General features: G+C 44.2%; 1 protein-coding gene across 4 annotated transcripts in view; it reads left to right on the top strand.

Annotated features, from left to right (window-relative positions):
* The window catches only part of DENND1A (DENN domain containing 1A), a 1,317,400-nt gene that overhangs the window by 1,221,290 nt on the left and 70,732 nt on the right, over positions 1 to 25,378 (top strand). For all 4 annotated transcript variants that reach the window (XM_085613741.1, XM_085613740.1, XM_085613739.1 and 1 more), the window contains one exon: positions 17,463 to 17,551. In XM_085613741.1, coding sequence (XP_085469867.1) covers positions 17,463 to 17,551 — 89 coding nt within the window. The remainder of the gene's footprint in view (positions 1 to 17,462; positions 17,552 to 25,378) is intronic.

Below are 25,378 nucleotides of genomic sequence, written 5' to 3'. Positions count from 1 at the left end.
GAAAAGCCTTCCTTCAGAGACTGGGGTTTTGCTATTTTTGGTAAACATATTTTTTTGTTTTTTACCTCAAAACTTGTTCTTATATTTATTTTTGTATTTATACACTACTCGCGCCTAATCACTGCTCACTGTGTGCACCATACCCTTTCAATCAATGCTTCTTTGTCGGTGTTCTTTAAATACTAGTTCTTAAATTCCTGTGTGTGTGTGACGCACACACATCTAGCTCTCTTTCTCTGTGTGTCTCTGTGTGTGTGTATATATATATATATATATATATATATATATATATATATACACACACACACATATATGTATATATACACACAAATAGATAATGTGTTTTCTAGTGTCTATTTCATAGCACTGTGGTAATAACAAGAAATCTGTCACACACACATATATATGTATACACACCTCCTATATATATATATGTGTGTGTGTGTCAGATTTCTTGTTATTACTTCACGAAAACACTGTTTATTGCCTCACATGTTACAGAGACTTGACAGGCAAAGAACTAACTAGACATGAGACCAGTCTGTGTGACTTTTCCTTACTGCACACATTTAACCATTTTCTTTCTGGTTTTGGTTAAATATATATATATTTTTTAAAAACAAATATATATGTAAAATGAAGATGCACAGAATGTAATATGCTTAACGGTGGTATGTCCTGCCCCACTCTGGGCAGTGAAGGCGCACATACAAATAATTTTGCGTACATTTCTGTTCAAAGAGGGAGGTCTCAGTACAGGTGAAAATATCCAATGTGTACACATTTAGGCAATAATTTCTACCAAAGCCTGAGGCAACTACGCCTCTGCCAGTTGCCCAGGCTTTGGGAAGAGGGCTGGGGAAGATACACATTTTATATTTATAAAGGCTTGTTTAAGGCTAAGGGCCAGTCAGTCATAATTAGTTTATTTAGACTGTGGCCTATCAAACATGGCAAATACCAAAAGAAAATGGCGGCTGTAAATACATTAAATATACATTAAAACTATTTTTCAGGAATAGTATTAAAAAACCTTCCCATTGGACAAGATATTACCAACGATTCCATGCCAAATAGCAGCTTACTAGTTTCTTTCTGATTTCTAACGTGATATTTCTTAAAATATTTTTTTTTAAATTTGCTATCACATTATAAAAAACATTATCAAATAAAACATGTTATACTACGTTTAAGCCTCGTTTACAGTAACCAGTATTATCTCAGGTTTGTGCAACTAACTCTGGCACGGTAAATAAAGGTTTACAGCCTATTCTAAGTTTTAATAGTATCTGGCAGAACTTTAAGTTTAAATTGTAATTGATCTTGCAATAAGACTGGTAAAGAATCAGTTGATTATTTTTTTTAGTACTCAAGTAACATAAATAATTTCTTCTTGCTTCATGATAGAGTTTCTGGTCTATTTATATTTTTTTTGTTAGGTTCATTGGTCAATCTGTAGTGGATATCTGAATATTTATTTTCCATTTTTTTGTAGAATGTTCTTTACTCTCAGGGCCCATGCTCTTGCCCTATTTACAGCATTTTCCTGACAGTAGTTGGAGTTGGTAATTTTGTCCCAGTTGGTTCTTTTTGAGCCTTTCTCAGAACCATAAGGTACACAAATCTGCCAAAAATCCCCATGATGTTAAATTCACTTCAGTTGTAATTGCCTTTACCATACTGTTTTTTAAAAAGTTCAATTAGTTTTTAGGTCAGAGCCAGTTTGCAAACGACATCTTGGGGACATTCTGAAAGATTCCATAGCAGTGCATTTCACCCACTGCTCACCATTGACTTTGTACTCACATTTCCTTGTTTTCTATTTGCTGGCTCTAGTTGTTAGGTGCCACCCAGCTTGAGTTCCTCCCTTCCCTTGCCCAAACCTTATTTACTGTATCCTTCCACCTGTACTGGATTTCTGTAAACTTGGCTTTACAACTTGATCTTGTCTTGTCACGTTTGCTGTGTGTTCAAAGACAGATGTCAAGAGTCAGGCTCTGTCTTTCAGGGAGCTTGGTGTTGACTTTTCTTTCCCTGACTTCAAAGTGAGAGGATTTATGTGACAATCATTCTGTCTACGTGGGGAGTGCTTGAGGAAGGCTGTGTAATGTTTTTTTTATTTTTATAGCAAACAACATTTAAATGTCCGAAAATGAACTGTTCAGAATTAGAAAAGCACAAATGAAGCACATTTTTGTTACTTCTGAAGTGTGGTAGAAACAAATATTTTAATGCAATCTAAAGAAATCAATACTTTAAGTGATGACATTTTCACACATTATTTTATCAGTAAAATGGTATGTGCGTTAATGTAATGGTCATTTCAATTGAAGATGTGTTGTCTATAATGGAAGTGTGCTACCACTGCATGCATATTTCACTCCGCGCCACTCCACTTTACTCCGCACCACTCCATGTCATTTCACTTTACGCCTCTCTATGCCAATGCACTCTACCCAAGCTACTCTACAATGCACCACCGCACTCCTACCACAGCACTCCGTGCCAATCCACTCTATGCCACTCTACTCTGCAACACTGCAGTCTATGCCACTGCACTCTGTGCCAATGCACTCTACTCTGTACAGCTCCACTCTATGCCAGTGCACGCTATGCCAATCCACTCTTCACTACTCTAATCTACTCTGCATTCTACACCACTCTATGCTATTGTAATCTACCGTGCACCACTACACTCTACTCTGAAGCAATCTACCCTACGTCATTCCGCTCGGGCACTACTGTGCTTGGCACCTATCCACTCAGCGCCACTCCATTCTGTGCCACTGCACTCTACTCTGCATCACTGCACTCTACTCTGCATCCCTGCACTCTATTGCATTGCACTCTACACCACTTGACTAAAAACAAGTGCGCTCTATGCCACTATACTCTACTCTGCAACACTTTACACCACTGCATCCTGCGCCATTGTACTGTACATCACTGCACTCTACGCCACTCTGTTCTATTCTGCACAACTGTACTCAACTCCTCTCTATGCCACTCTACTCCACTGCACTCAACTACAGTCTAGTCTGCAACACTGTACTCTCTGCCATTGAACTCTACGCCACTGACCCTATGCCTTGTCACTCCACGCCACTCTACACCACTCTGCTCTAAACCACTTCACTCTACGCCAATGCAATAAACACCACTTTATTCAAAACCAATGCACTCTATGCCACTGCACTTTATGCCAACTACTCTGCACTACTGCCCTCTACCCCGCTATAATCTATAACACTCCATGCCACTGCACGCTACGCCTCTGTACTCTATGCCACTGCATGCTAAGCCACTTATTTTACTCTGCACCACTATGTCCTACGCCACTGCTTTATGCACCTCTTTACTCTGTGCCACTCTACTCTGCCACTACACTACAACACTCTATTCTGCATGACTGCTCTCTCTTACACTGAACTCAATACCACTCTACTGTGCACCACTGCATTTTAAGCCACTGCATGCTACGCCACTCTACACCATTGCAATCTATCTCACTGCACTCAACACCACTCTATTCTACTCTGCACTACTCTACACCACTGCACTCTATGACACTCCACTCTGACACTCTACTCTGCAAAACTCCACTCTTTGCCCCTGAACTCAATGCCACTCTACTCTGCACCTCTGCACTCTATGCCACCTCATGCTATGCCACTCTACACCATCGCACTGTACGTCACTGCACTCTACGCCACTCTATTCTACTCCTCGCCACTCTACACTTTGCCATTGCGCTCCAGTCTGCTCACCTCAACTGTATGCTACTCTACTGCACTCTGTCACTACACTACATCACTCTATGCCCTTCTAATCTATTCTGCCCCACTGCACTCCACTCTACACCACTTTACTCTATGCCAATGCCCTCTATGCCACTCTACACCTCTGCACCCTACCTTGCACCATTCCACCCCGCAATGAAACACTCCACTCTGCTCCCCACTATGTCAATGTACTCCACTCCACTTTATTAAACACAAATGGTCTCTATGCCAATCTACTCTGCACCGCTGTACTTAATGCCACTCCACTCTAAGCCACTCTACTCCATGATACTCCGCCCTGTGCCACTCCACAACACTCTACTCCACTCTTTGCCATTGCTGAATACTGCTGTACTCCACGACGCTCCACAAAACTCTCTCTGTGCCTCTCTGTCACTTTGCTCCACTCTATTCTGCCACACACTACTCCATTCTACTCAACTACTCCACTCTACTCAACTACTCCCCTCTACTCAACTACTCCCCTCTATGCCACTCCACTACTCCACTCTACGCTACTCCACTGACATTCTATGCCACTCCACTCTATGCCACTAGACTCTACAACACTCTGCTCCACTGTATGCTATTCCACTATCCTACACTACTCCACTCTGGTGCTCCACTTTGCCGCTCCACTTTACAACAATCTACTCTGCTCTACTCCACTCTATTCTACAACACTCTATTCCACTCTATGCAACACCCTCTACATGCGCCACTCCACGGCACTTTATGCCACTACACTCTACTCCACGCAATTCTACTCCACTCTACTCCCTCCAAGACACTCTAGAATATTCCAATCCACGCCACTCCATGACTCTTAACTCCAATTCACTCCCCTCAGCTCTTCTCTACACCACAACACTCCATAACACTCCACTGTAGGACACTCCACTGCAAGATACTTTTATTTACCCTACTAATTTTTAGCAATGCTGAACAGCAGCCAAGCTTATGTACAACATGTCTATAACATATTTGCAAAGCAAATAGCTTTTCCATAGGCGAGACCTTTTGGGTTTGCCAATGTTTGTTATGACATGATTCCTCAATTTTATCCTAATTTTGCAGGATGTCCAAACATAGGATCCCAGCTCCTTATAAGAGGTGGGTTAAACTGTAGCAGAGTAGGCGGGCAATACTGGACTTGCAGAGAGGCCCTGTATTCTTTATTGATTAAAAAAAAAACCTGATATAGTAGTTTGGGATTCTACTTTTAATGCCATAATGTGATGAGGCCAATCTAAGCATCTATGAAACCATATCCCTAGGTATCTGTAACCATCCTTTTCATCTCACTTTGTCGGTCCTATGACCCATTTAATCTTTGTCTTTTTGTTGCCAAATTTCTGTTTCATCCGTATTTATTATAATTTCCATTTCTACTCTTTTAACTAACTGTTCATGTTGTGTCTACTTTTGTGCCTATCCTTATGTTTTAAGTTGTTAGTTAATTTGGCAGCAATCTTGCATGTGGTTCTGCACACTGACTGTGTCACTCATGGCTGGAGACTGAAGTAGGAGACAGAAAGTTCCAGCTTGCAGGGTTGCCAGTTCCCATTCTGCATTTTACAAAGTTGGTGTTAGCAGTGGCGGGTGGGGTGGGGTGAGGGGGTGCAGGGATAGAATTTTTAACTAACCTGCCAGCCGCCGCCGCCCCTCCTCCGTCTTTCTCCTATCCACAATGCACGGAAAGCAGGAAACACACAGGCTCTCAGACTCCCCTAGCCAATCACGACCCTGCTGCCAATAGCATGACAGCAGCGTCATGATTGGTCTGAGTGGCCTGGTTCACTGCTCAGACAGGGACTGGGAGCCTGGGACAGTTCTCCACTCGGCTGTACAAAACAGCCAGGTGGAGCAATGCTGAAGTGCACATGACGGGTTGGCCGGCCCAAGACAGCCGGCCAAACCGTCATGCGCACTTATGGTGCATCAACCACTCCTCCCCGTGACACAGCCCAGCCCCGCCCAGTACTAAAAACCAAACTGGCACAGCTCAGAAAAATAAAATGTTAATTACATTGCGTTATTATTATTTTCTTTTTTCTTTTTTTACAAGTGGAGTGACGCTCCTCCACCTTAGCGGAGGACCCGCCACTGGCTGTTAGATGCCGAGGTATCTGAAGCTATATCTGTTTTTCTTTTGTCTACAAGTGTTTAACTTTATCTGTAGCAGTTTTTGTTTATATTGACACTTCTATGACCTCTGTGCTTTTCTTGTGAAGAGACGCTTCACTTTAAAGGTTTTAAATGTTTTTTATTCTGTTATGCGCAAAAGGTTTTCTCGAGCTAAAGAGTTAATGAAACTAAGTCTATCATAGCATTGTCTTAGTTTTGAATATCAAATGAGTCTTACTTATCTTTTGGAATCACTCAGGTAATTAATAATAGTGTACAAATACCCAAGAGAGAGCCAGTGAAGCGGTGGGGCAAATACAATAGGAGAGAAGATGGACTAAAATTGAACAATTACTTTCAAAATCCTTTTCTCTAGTAGTAGGCTGGGATTGAGAGCAGGCTTTGGTTGAATTGAGGACTTAAAAAGTATTACATTTCTTACAGAAACAATGAGACCTATTAACGGAGGCGTTTTGGAGTATGCAAAGTATCTGATACTCATTTTATGTACTTTTGCATACCATTGTGACTTGGCTGAAAAACATCTAAAATGTGAATAAAATGGAACTGTCCAGGAAATATTCATATCCTGTTTGTATAAATAGAAAGGAGTGTGCCCTCTTTGCACTTTTACTAGTATGGAGTAGGATTCTCTGGGCTGATTCACAAAGGCGTGTAAGAGTACGGAAAAGAGTACTCCTGTAGTACTGCTTCCCTCATGGCTGCTTTTTTAACCCGCCTCTGTGTTTATGACTCTAGCATGTGTATACGTGCATAGAGCTTCACACAGACACAATGATGTTTGAGCACAGGGTGTGGATTAATATGACAGTATTTGAGATTTCTGGAACTCATTCAGACTCTTTTAGGAGTAGAAAGGACAACCAACTCCTAACCCAAAGCGATTTAGCCCTTTACTCCGTATAGCAAAACAGATCAGAATTATTGATCACCATTAAAGCAAAGATGTGCAGGAATTTCTACACAACTGATGGGAAAATAGGAAGCAAGAAAGACACAAACAAAACTCAATGCCTGGAAGCTGTGGGCTGAAGGGAAATCACAGCTTAAAAGACAACCATGCAAGCCTAGCATACTGACAAGTTCCTCACCTCGGTCACATGGACCAGAAATTCTCAAATTCAAGAATACTGGAGTAGTAGCAGGTCTCTATTTCATAGGGTCTTCAACTGACCTTCAGAAGTGCACCATTCATGGCATGCTTGTGGTCTGGTGTGCCTCATAGCATTATGGGAGATGTAGTCACAATCAGTTGGTGGGAATGCAAACATCTATTGCAAAGATATATTGTTCTGAGATTTCTGAACATCGGTTTGCTGAGCAGTTACAGGTTTTGCCCCCTGGATGGAAGTGCTTTTGGCAAGCTCATTGGCCCCATTCTGTCTTCGTATGATTGGGCCTCCATCTTTTCTCTGCTCTGATGAAAGAGCGTCACAGATGCTACTCTTGATGATGCCGTGAGACTTTTGGGGTACAGGAAGAGAGGAGATGAAGGAAGAGGTGGTGGCATCCACGTGTGCCCCATATTCTACACTAAAAGTGCCCCTCTGTTCTCCTGAGTTTAGAATTCGAAGCAGTCTTTAGATGAACAATACACTGATTGACATAAATAGCACATTTATCAGATAAGTAACCTTCTTAAATGAAAGAGCATGTGGACAGGTGTTAATCACCTGCATGTTCAATTCATCATCTTACTTTTTTGGAGGTTCTTTTCCTCGTCATATTACAAAAAACGAATAATAAACGTATTGTAAGTTTTGTCATTAACTAATGTGGCACTATTACTTGCAGACAGTCTCACAGAAAGGCCCAGCATCAGGTTCTGCTGGTGATTTGTCAGGTGGTATTTATTGGGTAGCAACGTGCTGCCTTCTTAGGACTTCTTCAGGGCGATCTCGCCACCGGCTGGAAGCAAGACTTTGGGGGCGAGAGCAGCACCAACCTGTAGCTGAAGAGAAAGAATGAAGGAAACCACATACATGAAAACTTAGGAAGAGGTGACCCGGAAACATGACGTCAAAGGCAGCATGCTTCAGCAATGGTGCAGATTTTCCCAGCAACAAATTCCCCGACTGGGATGTTTCTGCAAGTCTGCGGCCCTCCTTCCTTTTACTCTTCACCAGACCTCTTCCGATGGTGTACGGCAGAGATTTACCCAATCAGATAGAAAGGATGAAATCCAGTACCTCAGAGGCTGCTTGAGATGGTCATTCCTTTTGCCTGGTGGGTTTAGTTAGCCTGATTTTTTTTCTCATATGCTAAAGAATTAGGAACTGGTGAATGAACAGTGGCAACCAGTAGGAGAAAATATTTGAGAGGAAAAACACAATCTTCTCGGCAGCTTATTCACTTTTGGCTGTGGATGGATGTGTAATTGAGACAATAGCTCAAGTGAAGATGAATGTTTAAGTGAAGAGAACGGAGACATGGTAACTAGATGAGTGAGGACTGAGTGATGGCAAATGGTTAAGCGAGACAGAGTGAGTTATGGTAACTGGATAAGTGAAGAGACTAGTTGACTGAGGATGGTTGACTGAGTGAGTTATGGTGATGGGGTAAATAAAGAGTGCTATGTTCTGGTAATTAAATATGTAGGGCAGACTAAAGGATGGGAAATGGTTGAGTGAGTACTGATTAACTGTAACGACATTAATGATGTTGACTTAGTAATAGTAATGGATGACTCGGCAGAACTAAGTGGTGGTATCTGTATGAGCTAGGATGACTGAGTTATGGTAGCAATGGAGGAGGAGGACTAAGTCACGCCAGCAGTTGAGTGGTGTAAGGCTAAGTGAGGTTGACTTGGTGGTTGAGATGGAATGAGTTATGTCAACTGGATGGAGGAGGAGGACCTCGTGATGGTAAATAGATGAGTGGATAGTATAAAGGCCGTCATTGGGTGAGTGGCTGGAATGAAGGGATAACTGGATGACTGGGTAGTGGAATGCAATGTTACCAGGATGAGTGAGGAGGGCAAGCGTATGTTAATTGGATGAGTGAGAAAGGATATGCATGTTAATTGGATGAATGATACGGACTAAGTTAAGTTAGGTAGGCAAGGGAGGACGTCTAAGCAATGGTAACTGGTGAGCAGGACTGCAATATGGTCATTAGATGAGTGATGAAAAGTGACGTATAATACCTACATGCGTGACAAGGACTAAATTACACTACGTGGATAAGCGAGAAGTTCTAAGTGATGGTAACTGGATTATTGAGGTGGACTCAGTAATGGAATGACTGAGTAGGACTGAGTGCTGATGAGTGAGGATGACTGACTGATTGTAGCTCTGAAATATTGAGTGAATATTATGGTATGAAAGGTGAAAGGACTGATTAATAATTTTCCATCAATCAGGACTTGTATAGCGCGGTTGCTTCACCTGTGAGGGTCTCGAGGCGCTGTGGGGTCTTGCTGCAGGATCATTCCACCTGTTCATATTGGTTGAACATCCATGTCTTGAGGTCCTTCCTGAACTGTTGAAGCGATGTTGAGGCTCTGTGGTACAGGGGGAGGATGTTCCGGGTCTTAGCCGCCAGGTGGGAGAAGGAGCGGCCTCCGCTGTTTGCCCAGCGGAGTGAACCTGGCATCTCTGTGCGACTGGTAGCCAATGGAGTTTCCTGAGGTGATGGGTGATGGGCTTCTGTCCCGGGAGGTCGAGGGTGAGTCTGGCTGCTGTGTTCTGGATGGCCTGGAAGTTTCCTCGTGAGTTGTCCGGTGATTCCTACATAGAGGGAGTTGCCGTAGTCGAGTCGGCTAGGGATGAGGGCTTGTTTGACAGTTTGCCTAGTGTTGGTTGGAAACCATCTTAACATTTGGAGGGTGAGGAAGCAAGTGAAGGAAACAGCACTGGCCTACTTCTTAATAGATAGCAATTATAATTTATATTTTAGTTTAGATGCTTGGCATAGTCAGTGGTAATCTAATACATTTTGTTCCTATGGAGAAGCATTTTAACGTTTTCTGTAGCCTGGAAAAGTGCCTAATCCTTCCTTAGACAAAAGTACATTTGCCTTAATTTCTGCAAATATATCGGCCAGTGCTTGCAGGACCACTCACCTGGAAAACTACCGCCAATCCCTTACACTTAGAAGTGTAACATTTCCAGCTTCTTTATTGGCAGCAACATATGTAGGCACACTAGGAAAATGTAAAATTCCTTCATTCATGATTCCGTGGCTCATGATGTGAAATGAAGTTTGGAAAGTAGTATATGTGGTGTATTTTAAGTGTCCAAAAGCCTATGTGGAGCTTAAGAGGGCAAAAACATTGGTGAATTTGGGTGTAACTGCCCAAAGCTCTTCCCTTCCCCAACACTTCTGATCGATCTGACGCAAATCTCAGGCGCCTTGAACACCTCACACTAGACGCGCATCCCTACTTTATTTAGCAATTAAAAACACTGCCGGCTTGCAGAGCATTTTTAGAAACAGATCTGTAAACATGTCAAGAAAGCAATTTGAAATAAAGTATAAAAGTACAATTCCAGAGAACTTGGAAAAAATGTGAAGCATATTTTAATTAGTACCAAAATAATTCATGTTGGTTAACGGCTTTACTGACTATTCAAAATAATATCTCATTTTTATGGTGGGAGCTTGCAAACATCTTTTAAGGCAGATGTGCACTGCAAAAGAGCAGAGCGTTCCAGCAAGTTCTATTTTCCGACACATTTGCTTCAATCTATGTGATGGAATGAATGTGAGCCGCTGTGTCACCATTGTGCGACACATGGTCATCAGTGTTGGTGTGTACTCCCTTTTGGCCACTGCAAATTTATACGATTCCCTTATAATTTTAGGGTGTAAGATTTTTTTATGGCTGATAATGAGGTGTGCTTTCTTCACAATCATGGAACTGCTATTGCTAATTTTTGTTCCCTCTCCTAAGCTGCAGTTTAGGGGTTCCAGTCTGCAGGCTTGTTTTCCATGACAAGATCATGCACACATCCAGGAAAATCATCTCTCATATAAATATGTGCACTAATATGTTTGTATGGCTGTGGCTTAACGGCTAGAGTGACCGACTTTGAAGCTGGGGACCCAGGTTTTAGTCTGGCGGGAGGCTCAAACATCCTTTGATTCTGGGCAAATCACTTAAGGTCCCCATGCTCAAAAACATCAAAGTGTCTGTCTGTAATGCAACTGGGGCTCATGTAAAGCGCTCTGATACCTTCGGGTCGAATTCGTACTATATAAAACTGCAACAAAAAAAATGTGCCCAATGGGTATTCCTGCCTCGTTTACCCTCTGGCCGCTTTTCGAGTGAGTAAGAGAGAGAGTGACGTTGATAGGTGGAGCCAAATATTGGGTGTACCCAAACTTGAATCAATTTGTAAATTTTTGACAGGCGTGTAAGCTAAATAAAACCCTGTGGCATGACAGTTTTAAGGTGAACGTGGTTTGGGGTAATGTAAGAGAGATTTTCACAACAAGGGTGTACTCCTATCACCCACCTGTGCCCTAATGGCCCCAATCGTGAACTAATTTGGCAGTTCCATCAAGCAGGGCCTTAGTTTCAAAGAGTTAATCATTACTTTTTTGCAGAAATGTACTGTTTGACACAAAGTATTTGTCATGCCTAGGTTTGTTGGTGTTTCTTTAGTGTTCTGTTATCTCTATATCCAGGAGAAACCACCTAATTTTCCTGCCACTACATCATCATAAAATGTCTTCCTTAGTGGCCACCCGGATTTAATTTGAACTGTTTAGCTGTGGCCGGCCGGGCATCAGAAGCGACACTGTGCGTCACATTACAGCACCCCCTGAATTACAGAAGGGCCGAGTAACAAAGTAACTGGCCCCTTCTAGAATTACCTGGCACTATTCTCCTGGGCTTCCAGCTGCTGAAAGTAGACACAATCTCTGGGTGAAGCCACTGGGTAATGGGTGGTTTGCTGGGGGTCATCAGAATTAGTAGTACAGACCTCCACAGGACTTTTTTCCTTTCTCAGGAGAACCACAGGGTTCCAACTATAATATCTGTTACCTCCTCTTCTCCCTGGAGTTACTGGTACCTCAGTGATGCAATGTTGGTAAAACCGGGAGGGTGCGGTACTTAACAAGGGCGCACCTGGGACCTCGTAATGCTGGACTGCAAGAGGTTCAATATGTGGGTATGACACTATTCTAAAAACCATGGCTCCACCTCCATAGCGGTGTTTAGGAAAGAGGTGTAGTTTAGCAGCATAATGAGTTAGACAAATGCTGTAAGCCACGGTAATGATGTATAATAAAAAGAAGCCGTCATCTTGCCGGAAGCCCCGCCCCCTCCCTGCACCACTCTGCAAACACGCCCCCTGGCGCGTTCTATGTTGGGGAATTAAGTCCCCTTGAATACTGATGGTCCCTGGGGGCCAACTAGCCCACCAGGTACCTCCAGTAAGCATCACACAGCTGGATTGCAGAGAGGTTGTCCTAGGCATCGCCCCTTTTTACACCACTTTGCAAATGCTCCTCTTGTCGTACTGCTGGTGGGACAATGAGGTCCTCTTGTGTCCTGAGGACCTCAGGACACAAGTGGATTTCATCCCCCGGGCAGCGGTGCGCCAGGAGGCGTGTTTGCAGAGTGGTGTAAAAAGGGGGCATGGCCTCGGACCACTCACAGCAATCCATCTCTGTGGGGCTTACTGGACGTACCTGGTGGGCTTGTTGGCCCTCAGGGACCCTCGTGAGGAAAGGGGACTTCATCCCCCAACCTATAGCGTGCCAGGAGGTATGTTTGCTGAGTGGTGGAGAAAGGGGGCGTGGCCTGTGTCCACCTCTCAACAATCCCACTGTGTGGGGCTTACTGGAGGTAGGAGGTAGGTTAGTTGGCCCCTAAGGACCCCCAGCAGTGAAGGGGACTTCAATCGCCTTCCAGGAGCGTGCCAGGGAGCGCGTTTTGTAGAGTGGTAGGCAAAGGGGGCGTGGCCTGATATGAGAACTTAGCAATCCTGCTGTGTGGTACTTGCTGTAGGTAATAGGAGGGGTAGTTGGCCCCAAGGATGTCCTTGGGGGGCAACTACCAATCTTGTTACCTCCAGTAACTCGCACACAGTAGGATTGCTAAAATGTCTTTGGGAACCACGCCCCCTTTTTCCACCACTCTGCAAACGCGCCTGCTGGCAGACTATGGGATGGGAGATAAAGTCCACTTTACTCCTGAGGGACTTTGGGGTCGAAGAAGCCCTCCTGGTACCTCCTGTAAGTCCTAAGCAGTGGAATTCCTGGGGGCTGGTCGGAGGCCCAGCACCCTTTCTCTACCACTCTGCAAATGTGACTACTAGTTAAAGAAGCATCTTTCTGCACCTCTGACTTAGAGGTAGTTTCAATCCCCCTGCCCTATTATGTACTAGGGCCTTACAGGGGAGGTCATGCCCATCACAGGGGTACCCCAACCCATAGTGTACCCTAGTGTATGAAGGTGTTTCCACTGTATTCTAAGTATCTTTTAACATAGCACTGGCTCTAGGCCTGGTTAGTCAGAGTCAGTTACCACCAGTACCCGTCAGCAAAAAGTTGGGCACACAGGATGACTTTGCAACAAGGACCCTTTTCTGCGCCTCTGTTGCTTCTTTCTGTATTTCTATTGCTTCTTTCTGGGCCTTTCTTGCTCTTTCTGCATATGTCATACCTATGTAGGCATAGTTTGAAATTAGCATTTAAAAACATTTGGAATTCACTGAAAAAACTATAGGTTTCAGGGTCGTTATTGTTAATTGGACATTTTACTCATACAAAACCAGAAAAATTTGGCCGTTATAGTTAGTTGAGCTAACTATAACTCGCGCCCCCGCAATGCACTGCTGATGAAGTCACATATTACAGCATTCATGACATGTTCAGTGACATCACCGATGTAATCAATGATGACATCTCAAGTTACATCACTGATGACATCATCCACGTGATAATCTGATGCACCTCCTCATACCCTAATATAACCTTTGATACACCCACTCTAAAATACAGACTACCATTTTCGAAACCCTAGACACACCAATAACAGTTACTACATACCCACTCAGTGATTCCTAGCTCTACACACACATCCACTTATTCACCCATACAGTCACTCATACATGCAGTCACTCTTCAATACAGCACTATCATATGCACTCATGCACCTATACAGACACTCACACACCGCCACTCACCCATAGTTACTCACACACCTACTCAGTCATGCAAAGAATCAATCACACTCTCATTTACTCACCTATACAGTTGTACACACACTACCTCACTTATTCATACAGTTACTAACACACTTACTCCCTTTTAGAATCACTGATACAAGCTCACACTCATCCATACAGCCACTGTCACAATCACTCACTCACTCTCACATATAGTCATTTATATACTCATATACTGCCTTTTACATATGTAGTTACTCACACATGTACCACTGAGACATTCATTCACTCACCAACACACCCATACACACACTCACCCACAGAGTCCATCACAGATGCACTCTTGAACCCATACAACCAGTGAATCACCCACTCACACATCTATGCATAGTCACACACACCCACCTACCCACACAGACACTCAGACACCCATGCAGATACTGAGACAATCAATCGATAACCCATATGCACACCCATTTAGCTACTCACCAACCCATTCAACCGCTTACACACCAACGGACAGACTGATACAGACCTTTACACAGTTTAGTCACTAACCCATGCATTCAGTAAGACACGTTTAATCACTCACATACAGTCAGCCATGCACCTACTAAATCATCCATGCAGATGATACTCATACACCCACTCATTCTTCAATACACCTTGGTATGTGTATATATATATATATATAACATACAGTCACTGGATGATGTCATCAGTGATGTCACTGACCATGTCATGAATGACGCAATATGTGACGTCATCAGCAGTGCATTGCAGGGGCGCGAGTTATAGTTAGCTCAACTAACTATGACCGCCGGATTTCTCTGGTTTTGTACGAGTAAAATGTCCAACTAACTATAACGTCCCAGAAACCTATGGGTTTTTCAGTGAATATATAGATAGATATGATATGGTAAGCGGAAGGAGAGCTATAGTATAAAGATATACATATTTATATATATATATATATATATATATATATATATATCTCTGCACAACGCGTACATGTCAAATGACCAAGGCCGTCGAGGCGGACGAAACGCTTAAAGACTGACCGAATAAACTGAAATCGAAGCAACCGCATCTGTGTCTGCCCCGTTTGTAATCAAGCAACATCAAACATTAAGCGAATATGTGTATCTATGTATATATATGGCAAGCTGCAATTAAGGATAATCGAACTACATATGTGTAGTGGCCTCTCTCCGTGGGGTGCTCTTTGTTGGATTTAAATAGCAGCTACACCCTGCTGCGAGGAGAGAGGCCCACCGTGTCCTAGCGGGTCCATGCCGGTGCCAGGTGGTGTTGGCATGTGGATACACAGTGCTTTTTAGCGCAATGCTCGTAATTGCATCTACAAAGCGTAGACAGGCATTTTGAACTTTGCTCACAGTTCCACTGGGAATATGATATGTGATATTTGGGAGCAATAAGGAGCGGACTCACCTGAGGAAATATGTTGTGTTACCACAAGGTCCAGGAGGCCATGCGGTTGGCCACGCTCACTGAGGCAGGACTGTGAATATAAAGGTGCCGACTTTTGCCGCTTCTTTTGTTTCTACATTTGCCACTGAAGAAGGGACATTTATGTCCTGAAACGATTTTGGCTCATTTTGCTGTGTGCTTGTTTGAAAATCCCGGCTGGCAAGCTGCAATTAAAGATAATCGAACTACTTATGTGTAGTGGCCTGTCTCCGTGGGGTGCTGTTTGTTGGATATATATATATACAGACGTGAATATATATATATATATATATATATATATATGTATATATATATATATATATATATATATATATATATATATGTATATATATTCTACCAATTCTGGTTCAAAGGTACGTAAAACAGGCGCTGACTCAATGGGTTATATCGTCAAAGAAAAAAATGCTTTATTCCATCATTGCTGGCTAGACTCGTTTCGGCGGTCTTGCCGCCTTGTTCACTACAACAAGAATGCTGCCATATTCATTGCACAAAAACAGTGCTTTCAAATTCTATTTTTCATGAGAATCACCTCATAACAGTGCAAAACTGAGGTACCATGACAATGCATTTGGAGAATTAGGGTGAAGTCATGAGAAAAGGTTGCATAGCTCAGCATAACAGGTAAATGGTAGTATTTCTTAGGTTATAACTTTTCTTCAAACAAAGTCTTTTTAGGTGGAAATGTGTATAATCTACATAATGGATAACTGTGCATTAAAAGCCAATGCTACCATTGCGAAACACATCACACCACACCTGGAGGAGCTCCTCTGGCTTACTATACACAAACTAGCACAATTCAAACTCCTCAAGCTTTCAATGCACTACATAACACTGGCCCAGCATACCTCAACAATCGAATCTGCTTTCACAACCCTTCCAGACAGCTCCACTTGTCTGGACTCCTTGCACACATCCCGGCATATGGAAAACCAGATTCAGCGGTCGAGCCTTCTCCTACATCGCTCCTATAGCTACACATCGGAGCCTCCTCCTCACTTCTTGAATTCCACAAGAAGCTGAAGACCTGGCATTTCGAGCAGACCCACTGGGCCTTACGTTTGGATAGACTCGCACATGCTCAACACTAGGATACCCTCCCGGGGGAAAGTGCCCTCTACAAATCTGCATAACATAACATACCATGATGACATAATAAAGAACACATGTGAAGTGGTTTCTAAATGTCGTCAGAACCACGAGACGGCAAGGTCGGACTAACATACTCATTGGACACTTTGTGTTTTTGACAGTTGTTTATTTTGATTCTCATAACACAAAATGCCTTTGTCAGTCAGCAAAATATGAATTCAATGTAGGTCCTAAAACACGTTTATCGCTATTTTGACTCTCATATTTGCTGCAAATTACACGACAGCTTCAATACCCCTCCCCCTACCAGGCTGATTATTCCTTTCTATGGGATGTGGGTTTTAAAAGCATCCAGTTATAAAGTCTGAAATCCTCTAGTATTGTAAGGCAAAATGTGCATGTGTAAGTAAACGTAACCAAATGTTTGCCATGCATTATTTAGTACAATCTATTCCATGATGTCAAAGTGCACTGTAATGCTCTCTATTGTGGCAGATATGGGAGTGTGCCGCTAGGTTATCTCGGTGGCCCGATGCCTCCGTTGTAGAGTAATGTGTGTAAGCTGCCCGCCACAGGTTGAGTCCTGCAATGTCCACTCATAGTTTCATTTTCATAAGTTCGATAAAACAAGGGACAGTGTGATGATTCATAATTAATGAGCACCGAGACACCCTACAAATGGTAGAGTGTTTGGAAAGAGTATTGTTAATTGCTGTTGTTAATATTGCCATAAATTACCTTATTATTCTCATTCTTACTGTTCTCCATCCCGTTGAGTGGCTGGTCTGTGGCTATCCTGTAATATGTTCCCTCTGTTTCCTAGGTTCGACCCCCGCGGCCACAGGTACCCAAGCGGCCCAAGAGCAACATGGCCATTGAAAGTCAAAGGAGCTCTGGTTCAAGTCCTGAACAGTAAGTCTTCTCGCTGTGTCCATTTCAGCTCACTTAGGAAGCGAGTTGGGAGTGGGCATCGTACTGAGAAAAGTACTTTGCAGTTCTTTTTACACCTGTCTTCAGACATTTAAACAAAACAAATCTGATTGGCCGTAAAAACATAGCATAGTGTCGCAAAACATTAGTGTGATAATGCCAATGTGTTAATGTGCAAAGATCTGAAGTCTGGAAGGGGCTTGAAGAGGGATGGATCTATGTGGGTTGCGTTTACTGGGGTTATTGGCAGAAGCACTGGCCCTGACTTTCAAGGAAGGGACTCGGGTAGAATTTAGAGGGGGGGGGGGGGGGCAGGGAGCTGTGTGGGAATTTCATGAATAGGATTTCGGGACCGACAGTGATTGGAATGGAAATACAAAAGTGCAAGTACGCACTATTCCAGAGGACCTGTTCGCTACTGAGAACTGCTGGTACTCTCCTGCTAAAAGTACTGCACACTGTTGGTACTCTTTCCTTGAAATTAAAGGAGTCCAGATAGTCTCTACCTGATGGTCTGAAGACAGGGGCTGCGGGCTTTAGTGGGAGCTTTTCATTGGGAGCCAGATGGGAATTTGAGGATGTAGTGTCTAAATGGAACTTTGTACAGGGTGTCTGAATGATGCTCTGCAGAATGAGGTCTGGGTGTGGCTTTCTTTGGTTTCTGGCTTGTACTTTGCAGGTGGTGCTTTGCAGGTTGTGTCTGACTGGTGGTTTGAAGGTGGTGTCTGGCTGGTGCTTTGTAGGTGGTGTCTGGCTGGTACGTTGCAGGTGGTGCTTTGCAAGTTTTGTCTGGCTGGTGGTTTGAAGGTGGTGTCTGGCTGGTGCTTTGTGGGTGGTGTCTGGCTGGTACTTTGCAGGTGGTACTTGCGTAGGAAGTCATTATAGGGCATTGCCTGAGGGGGAGCTTTGTGGATTGAGTTTCGGTGGAAATGTGCACAGTGTTCAGGACAGGACTTTGTAGAAAAAGGTCAGGATTGCACTTTTCAAAGGAGGTCTGGATTTGGCTTTGATGAGGGGGCCTGAGTGTGCCCCCCCCGTGGAATTCCTAATGTGCTGACAAGTGAGTAGTCCTTCTTGCCTTCGACTCCAACCGCCCCCTTCGGTAGTTTAAGGAGGTCCTGATTCAAACCCTTGTGCTGAGAGGGGCTCAGCATCACAAACTTTGAAGACCAATGCTCTTGGTCAAGTCACAGGCCAGCCAGTCTTCCACTTGTGAGTATACGAGGAGTCCTAATAATTACCAGCTAGCCCTGTCACTGGTGACTATGGCCATGCTGACATCATTAGAATCATTTCCCATTTTAACCTGGACAAAATGGTGGTTCTGCGAGAGGGTGTTGAACGAAGTGTCCCAGTTTGACTTCTCAGGTTTACCATTTGTATTTTAGCTTGAATGTAGGTCTCAGTTTGTTTCCTGGAGTGTTCTGCTGTATCCAGAGAGGCTTGAAGGTGCCTCAGGCATTAGGGTTAAAACAGAGGGTACATGCCTTTATCTCCTACTCTCCCTGCCTTTTCCTGTGCTGTTGCTGGAAGAGCTGTCACTAATCTTTAAACTCATTGGGGTTGGGCATGTCTCCAAGCCCTTCTGCATTTTGGAGTCTGGGAGAAGCAAGCATTACGAACTACAAATCCAGGAGTTTAGAACGTAAGGGTGCCTAGAACCTACAGGAGCTGAGAAAAAAAGAAGTATACCTAGAAGAACATACAGGAGTCCAGAACATAAGTGTGCCTACAACCTACAGGAGTCCAGAACATAAGTGTGCCTGCAACCTACAGGAGCTCAGAAAATAATGGTGCCTAGAACCTACAGGAGCTGAAAACATAAGGGTGTCTGGAACATACAGGACCTCAGAACATAAGTGTGCCTATAACCTACAGGAGCTCAGAACGCAATGGTGCCTTGAACCTACAGGAGCTGAGAATTTAAGTGTGCCTAGAACCTATAGGAGCTCAGATCATAAGTGTGTCTACAATCTTCAGGAGCACAAAACATAAAGGTGCCTAGAACCTTCAGGAGCTGAGAACATATGGGTGTTAGAACCTACTGGAGGTTAGAACATAAAGGTGCCTAGAACCTACAGGAGCCGAGAACATAAAGATGCCTAGAACCTACTGGAGCTGAGAACATAAGGGTGCTAGAACCTACAGGAGCCGAGAACATAAGGGTGCCTAGAACCTACAGGAGCTTAGAGCACAAGCGAAGCCTTGCGTAGTGCCTGGGCTAAGGGAGGAGACTGGCGCAAGTGGTTATTATGCCGGTTTATACATTTGTGCTGAAAGCAGGTTCTTCGAGTTGTTCTTGCGCCTCAGTGTTTGCTCTCACTCCCTTGCTGGAAGCCCGAGTGCAAACCTGGTGCAATGACATGCACAGACATGTACATGCATTAATCTTTATTTTTCACTCAATGCTACCACCCGGATTTAAGCTCAAGCGAGATTGGTACCCAGACCAGTGGGTTTACTGCCTGATTTTGTTCCTGCACCATTGGGCTTTGTTTAGTTAAAGGGGGAATCAAAATTGTAATTTTAAAATATGATGAATTCACACAAGTTCTTTTGAGTAAATGGCTGAAACATTGGACTCCGGTAGAGACAAGGAGATGTGTGGCAAGTTCTCCCCTTGGTCTCTCTTCTCTGCATCCTTGTGCCAGTAAAGACAATATTTAAAATAACTCTGATGAGCCACCGATGAAGCTGGTAAAGCTCCTCGCTGCAAACTTCAACTACTTCAAGGAGCTTTCAGAATCTCCCAGTGTGTGTATGGTGTTTAATACAGGTGTTTGGTATGTTTTTAAGTGTTTTCAGTATTTGAGAGCTAACGGAAGTGAGGCACATGGTAATAACCTCATTTTTCAGGATTCCACAAGGTTGGGGTAATTGGGGAATCCTGGATTAGAACCCAGTTCACCCGGGTCACCAGATCTCCTAGGTTTCTACACTACAGGACAGCCAGAGCGCTGGGCATCAGTAGGGAAACTACTTTAGTCTAACATATGATCTAGTGTCCCTCCCTGTAAACTGTACATAAAGGCACTTTTGGGCCAATGTGCCAAGGAGACACTGATGGAGTCAGATACAATTAATTCCGCAGGATTCTTAAACCCGAAACATTACCCACTTGCACCTTTTCTTAACTCATAAACAGGCTGGGTTTTGATCGTTGTATTTTCCACTATTTTGGTGGCGTTGCTTCATGTGGCACTTTTATATATGTTTTTTTTCCGCCTGATTGTTATTGTAAAACAATCCAGCGCACTGTCTCTGCTTAATAAGTAAGATCAACTAACAAAATAATACCTGCCCTCCAATGTAACCAGAGGAACCGCCCAGTGACAGACACTAGCTCCCTTAACACCTGCCCCCCTGCTCTGTGTGAACCCCCAAGCAGCTGCTACATGGCTGTAGTATTGTCTTGCAAGCCTCAAATCTGCCTGCACTTGTAACGTTAACTTCATGTGTGTGTACTTTGATGCCCAGTGTAGGTCCAGGAGGGCCCGATCCATGCCAGATGTTCAGGATAACCACTGGCAATTGTTTGTAAATGATGGTTTTGTAGAGCTATTGAAAATATGGCATGGCTATTGCACATCTTGACTTACGACCTCGGTTTTACACATTCCATACAGCCATACTTACATTATGTCGTGCTACGTTTCAGTGCCTACATACACATCAGTTTCAATAAAATAAATGTTGTCTTGTTTTTCACAGTGAAGATATTATTTATAGTAATATTATTATTTTTCTTAGCGTGCTCTCTTCACAATTTCACCAAGTAACAGGTGGAACGTGTATCTAGAGTTTTAACTCCTTTTCCTACACTGCACCGACAATCACAGGCCTTCGCGCAGTTTACATTTAGGGTCAGAAATATACAAACGCAAATGAGGCTAAATTGGTTCAGCTTGTGGCCTGTACTGTACAATCCGTGTGCATACTCCAATACAACGCCCATTGGGCTCGAAGGGCTTTAGGCTTCGTGTGTGTCAGCCCAGCCTGAGAGGGCTTGCCGGGTACACACACAGAGGACAGTTTTTGAGCTGCTGTGGGCTGGCTGGTCTGGCGTCTGTCTTACTGCAGCCGCACCCGAGTACCTCACAGGTCTTTAAAACACCATTTACTTGATAACGAGGCTTTGTTGTTTTTTTCCCCCTTGTGAGAGCCCCTGCATCTCCGATCTGCCTATTGCTGGAAGAATTACCCCCCCCCCCTTGAAATGTGTGTTACCCAAACCCCCTCCCGAAATATGGCTCTAGTTGCGCCTCTGCTTTTAACCTATATCACCCTAGTCCATACTCCCCAAAAATTATGACCTGTGTAGTGCAACCGCCAAACCAAACACTTGTCACCTATGTGGTGCAACCCATGTGCTTACAGCCAAACCAAGCACTTGCGACCTGCGTGGTAAACCCTTGTGGATACTGGCGAAGCCAGTACTTGTGGCCTGTGTGGTACGACCCATGTGCGTACTGCCAAACCAAGCTCTTGTGACCTGTGTGGTGCAACCCATGCATGACTGACAATCTTATCACTTGTGACCTGTGTGCCACAACCCACATGCATATTGCCAGAGCAAGAACCTGTGACCTGTGTGGTGCAATCCATGTGCTAACTACCAATCCAAACACATGTGACTTCTGTGCTACAACCCACATGCATAATCCATCATACTGCACTTGTAATGTGTGTAGTACAACCCTTATGCTTACAGCCAAACCAAGCACTTGTGACCTGCGTGGTAAACCCTTGTGGATACTGGCGAAGCCAGTACTTGTGGCCTGTGTGGTACGACCCATGTGCGTACTGCCAAACCAAGCTCTTGTGACCTGTGTGGTGCAACCCATGCATGACTGACAATCTTATCACTTGTGACCTGTGTGCCACAACCCACATGCACATTGCCAGAGCAAGAACCTGTGACCTGTGTGGTGCAATCCATGTGCTAACTACCAATCCAAACACATGTGACTTCTGTGGTACAGCCCACATGCATAATCCATCATACTGCACTCGTAATGTGTGTAGTACAACTCTTATGCTTACAGCCAAACCAAGCACTTGTGACCTGCGTGGTAAACCCTTGTGGATACTGGCAAAGCCAGTACTTGTGGCCTGTGTGGTACAACCCATGTGCGTACTGCCAAACCAAGCTCTTGTGACCTGTGTGGTGCAACCCATGCATGACTGACAATCTTATCACTTGTGACCTGTTTGCCACAACCCACATGCACCTTGCCAGAGCAAGAACCTGTGACCTGTGTGGTGCAATCCATGTGCTAACTACCAATCCAAACACATGTGACTTCTGTGGTACAACCCACATGCATAATCCATCATACTGCACTTGTAATGTGTGTAGTACAACCCTTATGCTTACAGCCAAACCAAGCACTTGTGACCTGCGTGGTAAACCCTTGTGGATACTGGCGAAGCCAGTACTTGTGGCCTGTGTGGTACGACCCATGTGCGTACTGCCAAACCAAGCTCTTGTGACCTGTGTGGTGCAACTCATGCAGACTGACAATCTTATCACTTGTGACCTGTGTGCCACAACCCACATGCACATTGCCATAGCAAGAACTAGTGACCTGTGTGGTGCAATCCATGTGCTAACTACCAATCCAAACACGTGACTTCTGTGGTACAACCCACATGCATAACCCTCCATACTGCACTTGTAATGTGTGTAGTACAACCCATATGCTTACAGCCAAACCAAGCACGAGTGACCTGTGTGGGAAACCCTTGTGCATAATGGCAAAAGCCAGTACTTGTGACCTGTGTGGTACAACCCATGCAGGTCTGACAATCTAATCACTTGTGACCTGTGCAGCAAAACCCACATGCACACTGCCAGAGCAAGTACTTGTGATCTGTGTGGTGCAATCCATGTGCTTACTACCAATCCAATCACGTGACCTCTGTGGTACAACCCATGTGGATAATCCATAACACGGCACTTGTTTGCAATACAACGCATATGCTTAGTGCCAAACCAAACACTTGTGACCTCTGTGGCAAACCCCTGTGCGTACTGGCGAAGCAAGTACTTTTGACCTGTGTGGTACAACCCATGTGTGTCATGAGAAACTAAGCTCTTGTGGGTACCCTTAGTTGCTGCACACCAGTAACGCCTGGTTCTTCCGGCAGTAGGATGCGGTGAACCACCTTTGCAAGATGACGCTTGTTGCCCTCAGATGAAGTCGAGGATCAGAATACATAAATAATTACAGTGGCTCTCGATGTCCAATTAAATCTGACCCTTGGGACAAGAGTCCCAGCATCATGTAAATTTCCACGCCCTGCGTGCCCAGAGGTCGGTCTGTGAGAGAGCGGGCACTGGGCTGGAGATCACGTCCGTGATCACTGGGCGGTGGGTTCATCACTGTATGATCTGCTGCCCTATGATTGATTGCAGCAGCGTCTCAAGGGTTGCTGAAGTTAGAAATGTGTTTACAAGTCAGATAACAGCATCAGATTCTATGCTCAGGGAAGCCCGAAAATGTACACTAATTAAACCAAAAAAAAAGGAAAAACCATTAGCTACATTTCAATGTCCACATGAGCTATTCACACCTTGCAGATGTCAAATGCCGTTACCAAACTCAATGTCCCTGTAAGTGAGAAGCTGGCCTCCTCCCACACTTTAAAAATTTCTATACGACTTTCTGTCCCACTACCCCATTGCTGTGAAAAAGTGGGGCACGTGAAGACATGTATAGAATCCCAGAAGGTTGTCCATTTCAGAGTACTGTATTGTGCTGGGAAACGCCACCGTAAATATGCTTCTCAGCTGTGGGTACCATGGGCAGCGAGGTGGATGTTGAAGATCGCTGCAGCTTTTTTGGTCCTCATGCAGTCTTGGAGTCCACTCCACCAACCCAGGGTCACTTGGTTGGTCCCACACCTTATGCTGACTGACAACCCTCCATTGTCTGAGCTTTGACAGTCTCTTAGGTGGGATAGTCTGTTGAATAAATTGTGGGTGGATGCAGCTGTCTTCGATGAGGCCAGTATGGCTGAGGTGGCACGTTTTAGCTTGATGCACGTTGTAAGCAGAGGGCTAGTGTCTAGATTAGGGAACCCCACAGTGCATTGTTAAGGTTTGGTTACCCCAAAAGTTTCTTGAGTCCAAAGTGCTGCGGCAACACCTTTGGCGTCCCGTACCAATATCCACAGATCCAGGCTGTAGAGATGATCCAGGTCCTGTGGTATCTTCAAGGGACGGGAGAGTGGAAATTCAGTCTCTTGCTGTCCTGGGATCTGGTAACAAGAGACGTCTTCTACTGCTGGGATCAGAGCGCATGCAGAACATTCCAGAATTGGGATTCAGGTCCCACAAGGAATCTTCTGTTGCTGGCACTTACACTATATAAAGTATCTGTTGCTTCTGCAAGAAGGTTAACTGAGGAACTTCCATTCCTGGGATTAGGTCACATAACATCTTTGAGATCAGTGATGAGGCTACATGTGGTATCTTTCAGTCCTGGGATGAGGTTACTTGAGGTATCTTCGAGTGCTGGAATGAGGTTACATTAGGTATCTTCCAGTGCTGGAATGAGGTTACATGAGGTATCTTCCAGTTCTGGGATGAGGTTACATGAAGTATCTTTCAATGCTGTGTTGAGGCTACATAAGGTATCTTTCACTGCTGGGAAGAGATTACATGAGGTATCCTTCACTGTTGGGATGAGGCTACATGTCGTATCTTTCACTGCTGGGATGAGATACATGAGGTATCTTCAAGACCAGTGATGAGGCTACATGAGGTGTCTTTCAGTGCTGGGATGAGGTTACATGAGGTATCTT

This window comes from Triturus cristatus, chromosome 1_2, assembly GCF_964204655.1.
Source record: "Triturus cristatus chromosome 1_2, aTriCri1.1, whole genome shotgun sequence".
Classification (NCBI taxonomy): Eukaryota; Metazoa; Chordata; class Amphibia; order Caudata; family Salamandridae; genus Triturus; species Triturus cristatus.
The sequence above is the reverse complement of the archived record's forward strand: the minus strand, read 5'-3'. Positions and strand labels throughout refer to the sequence as shown.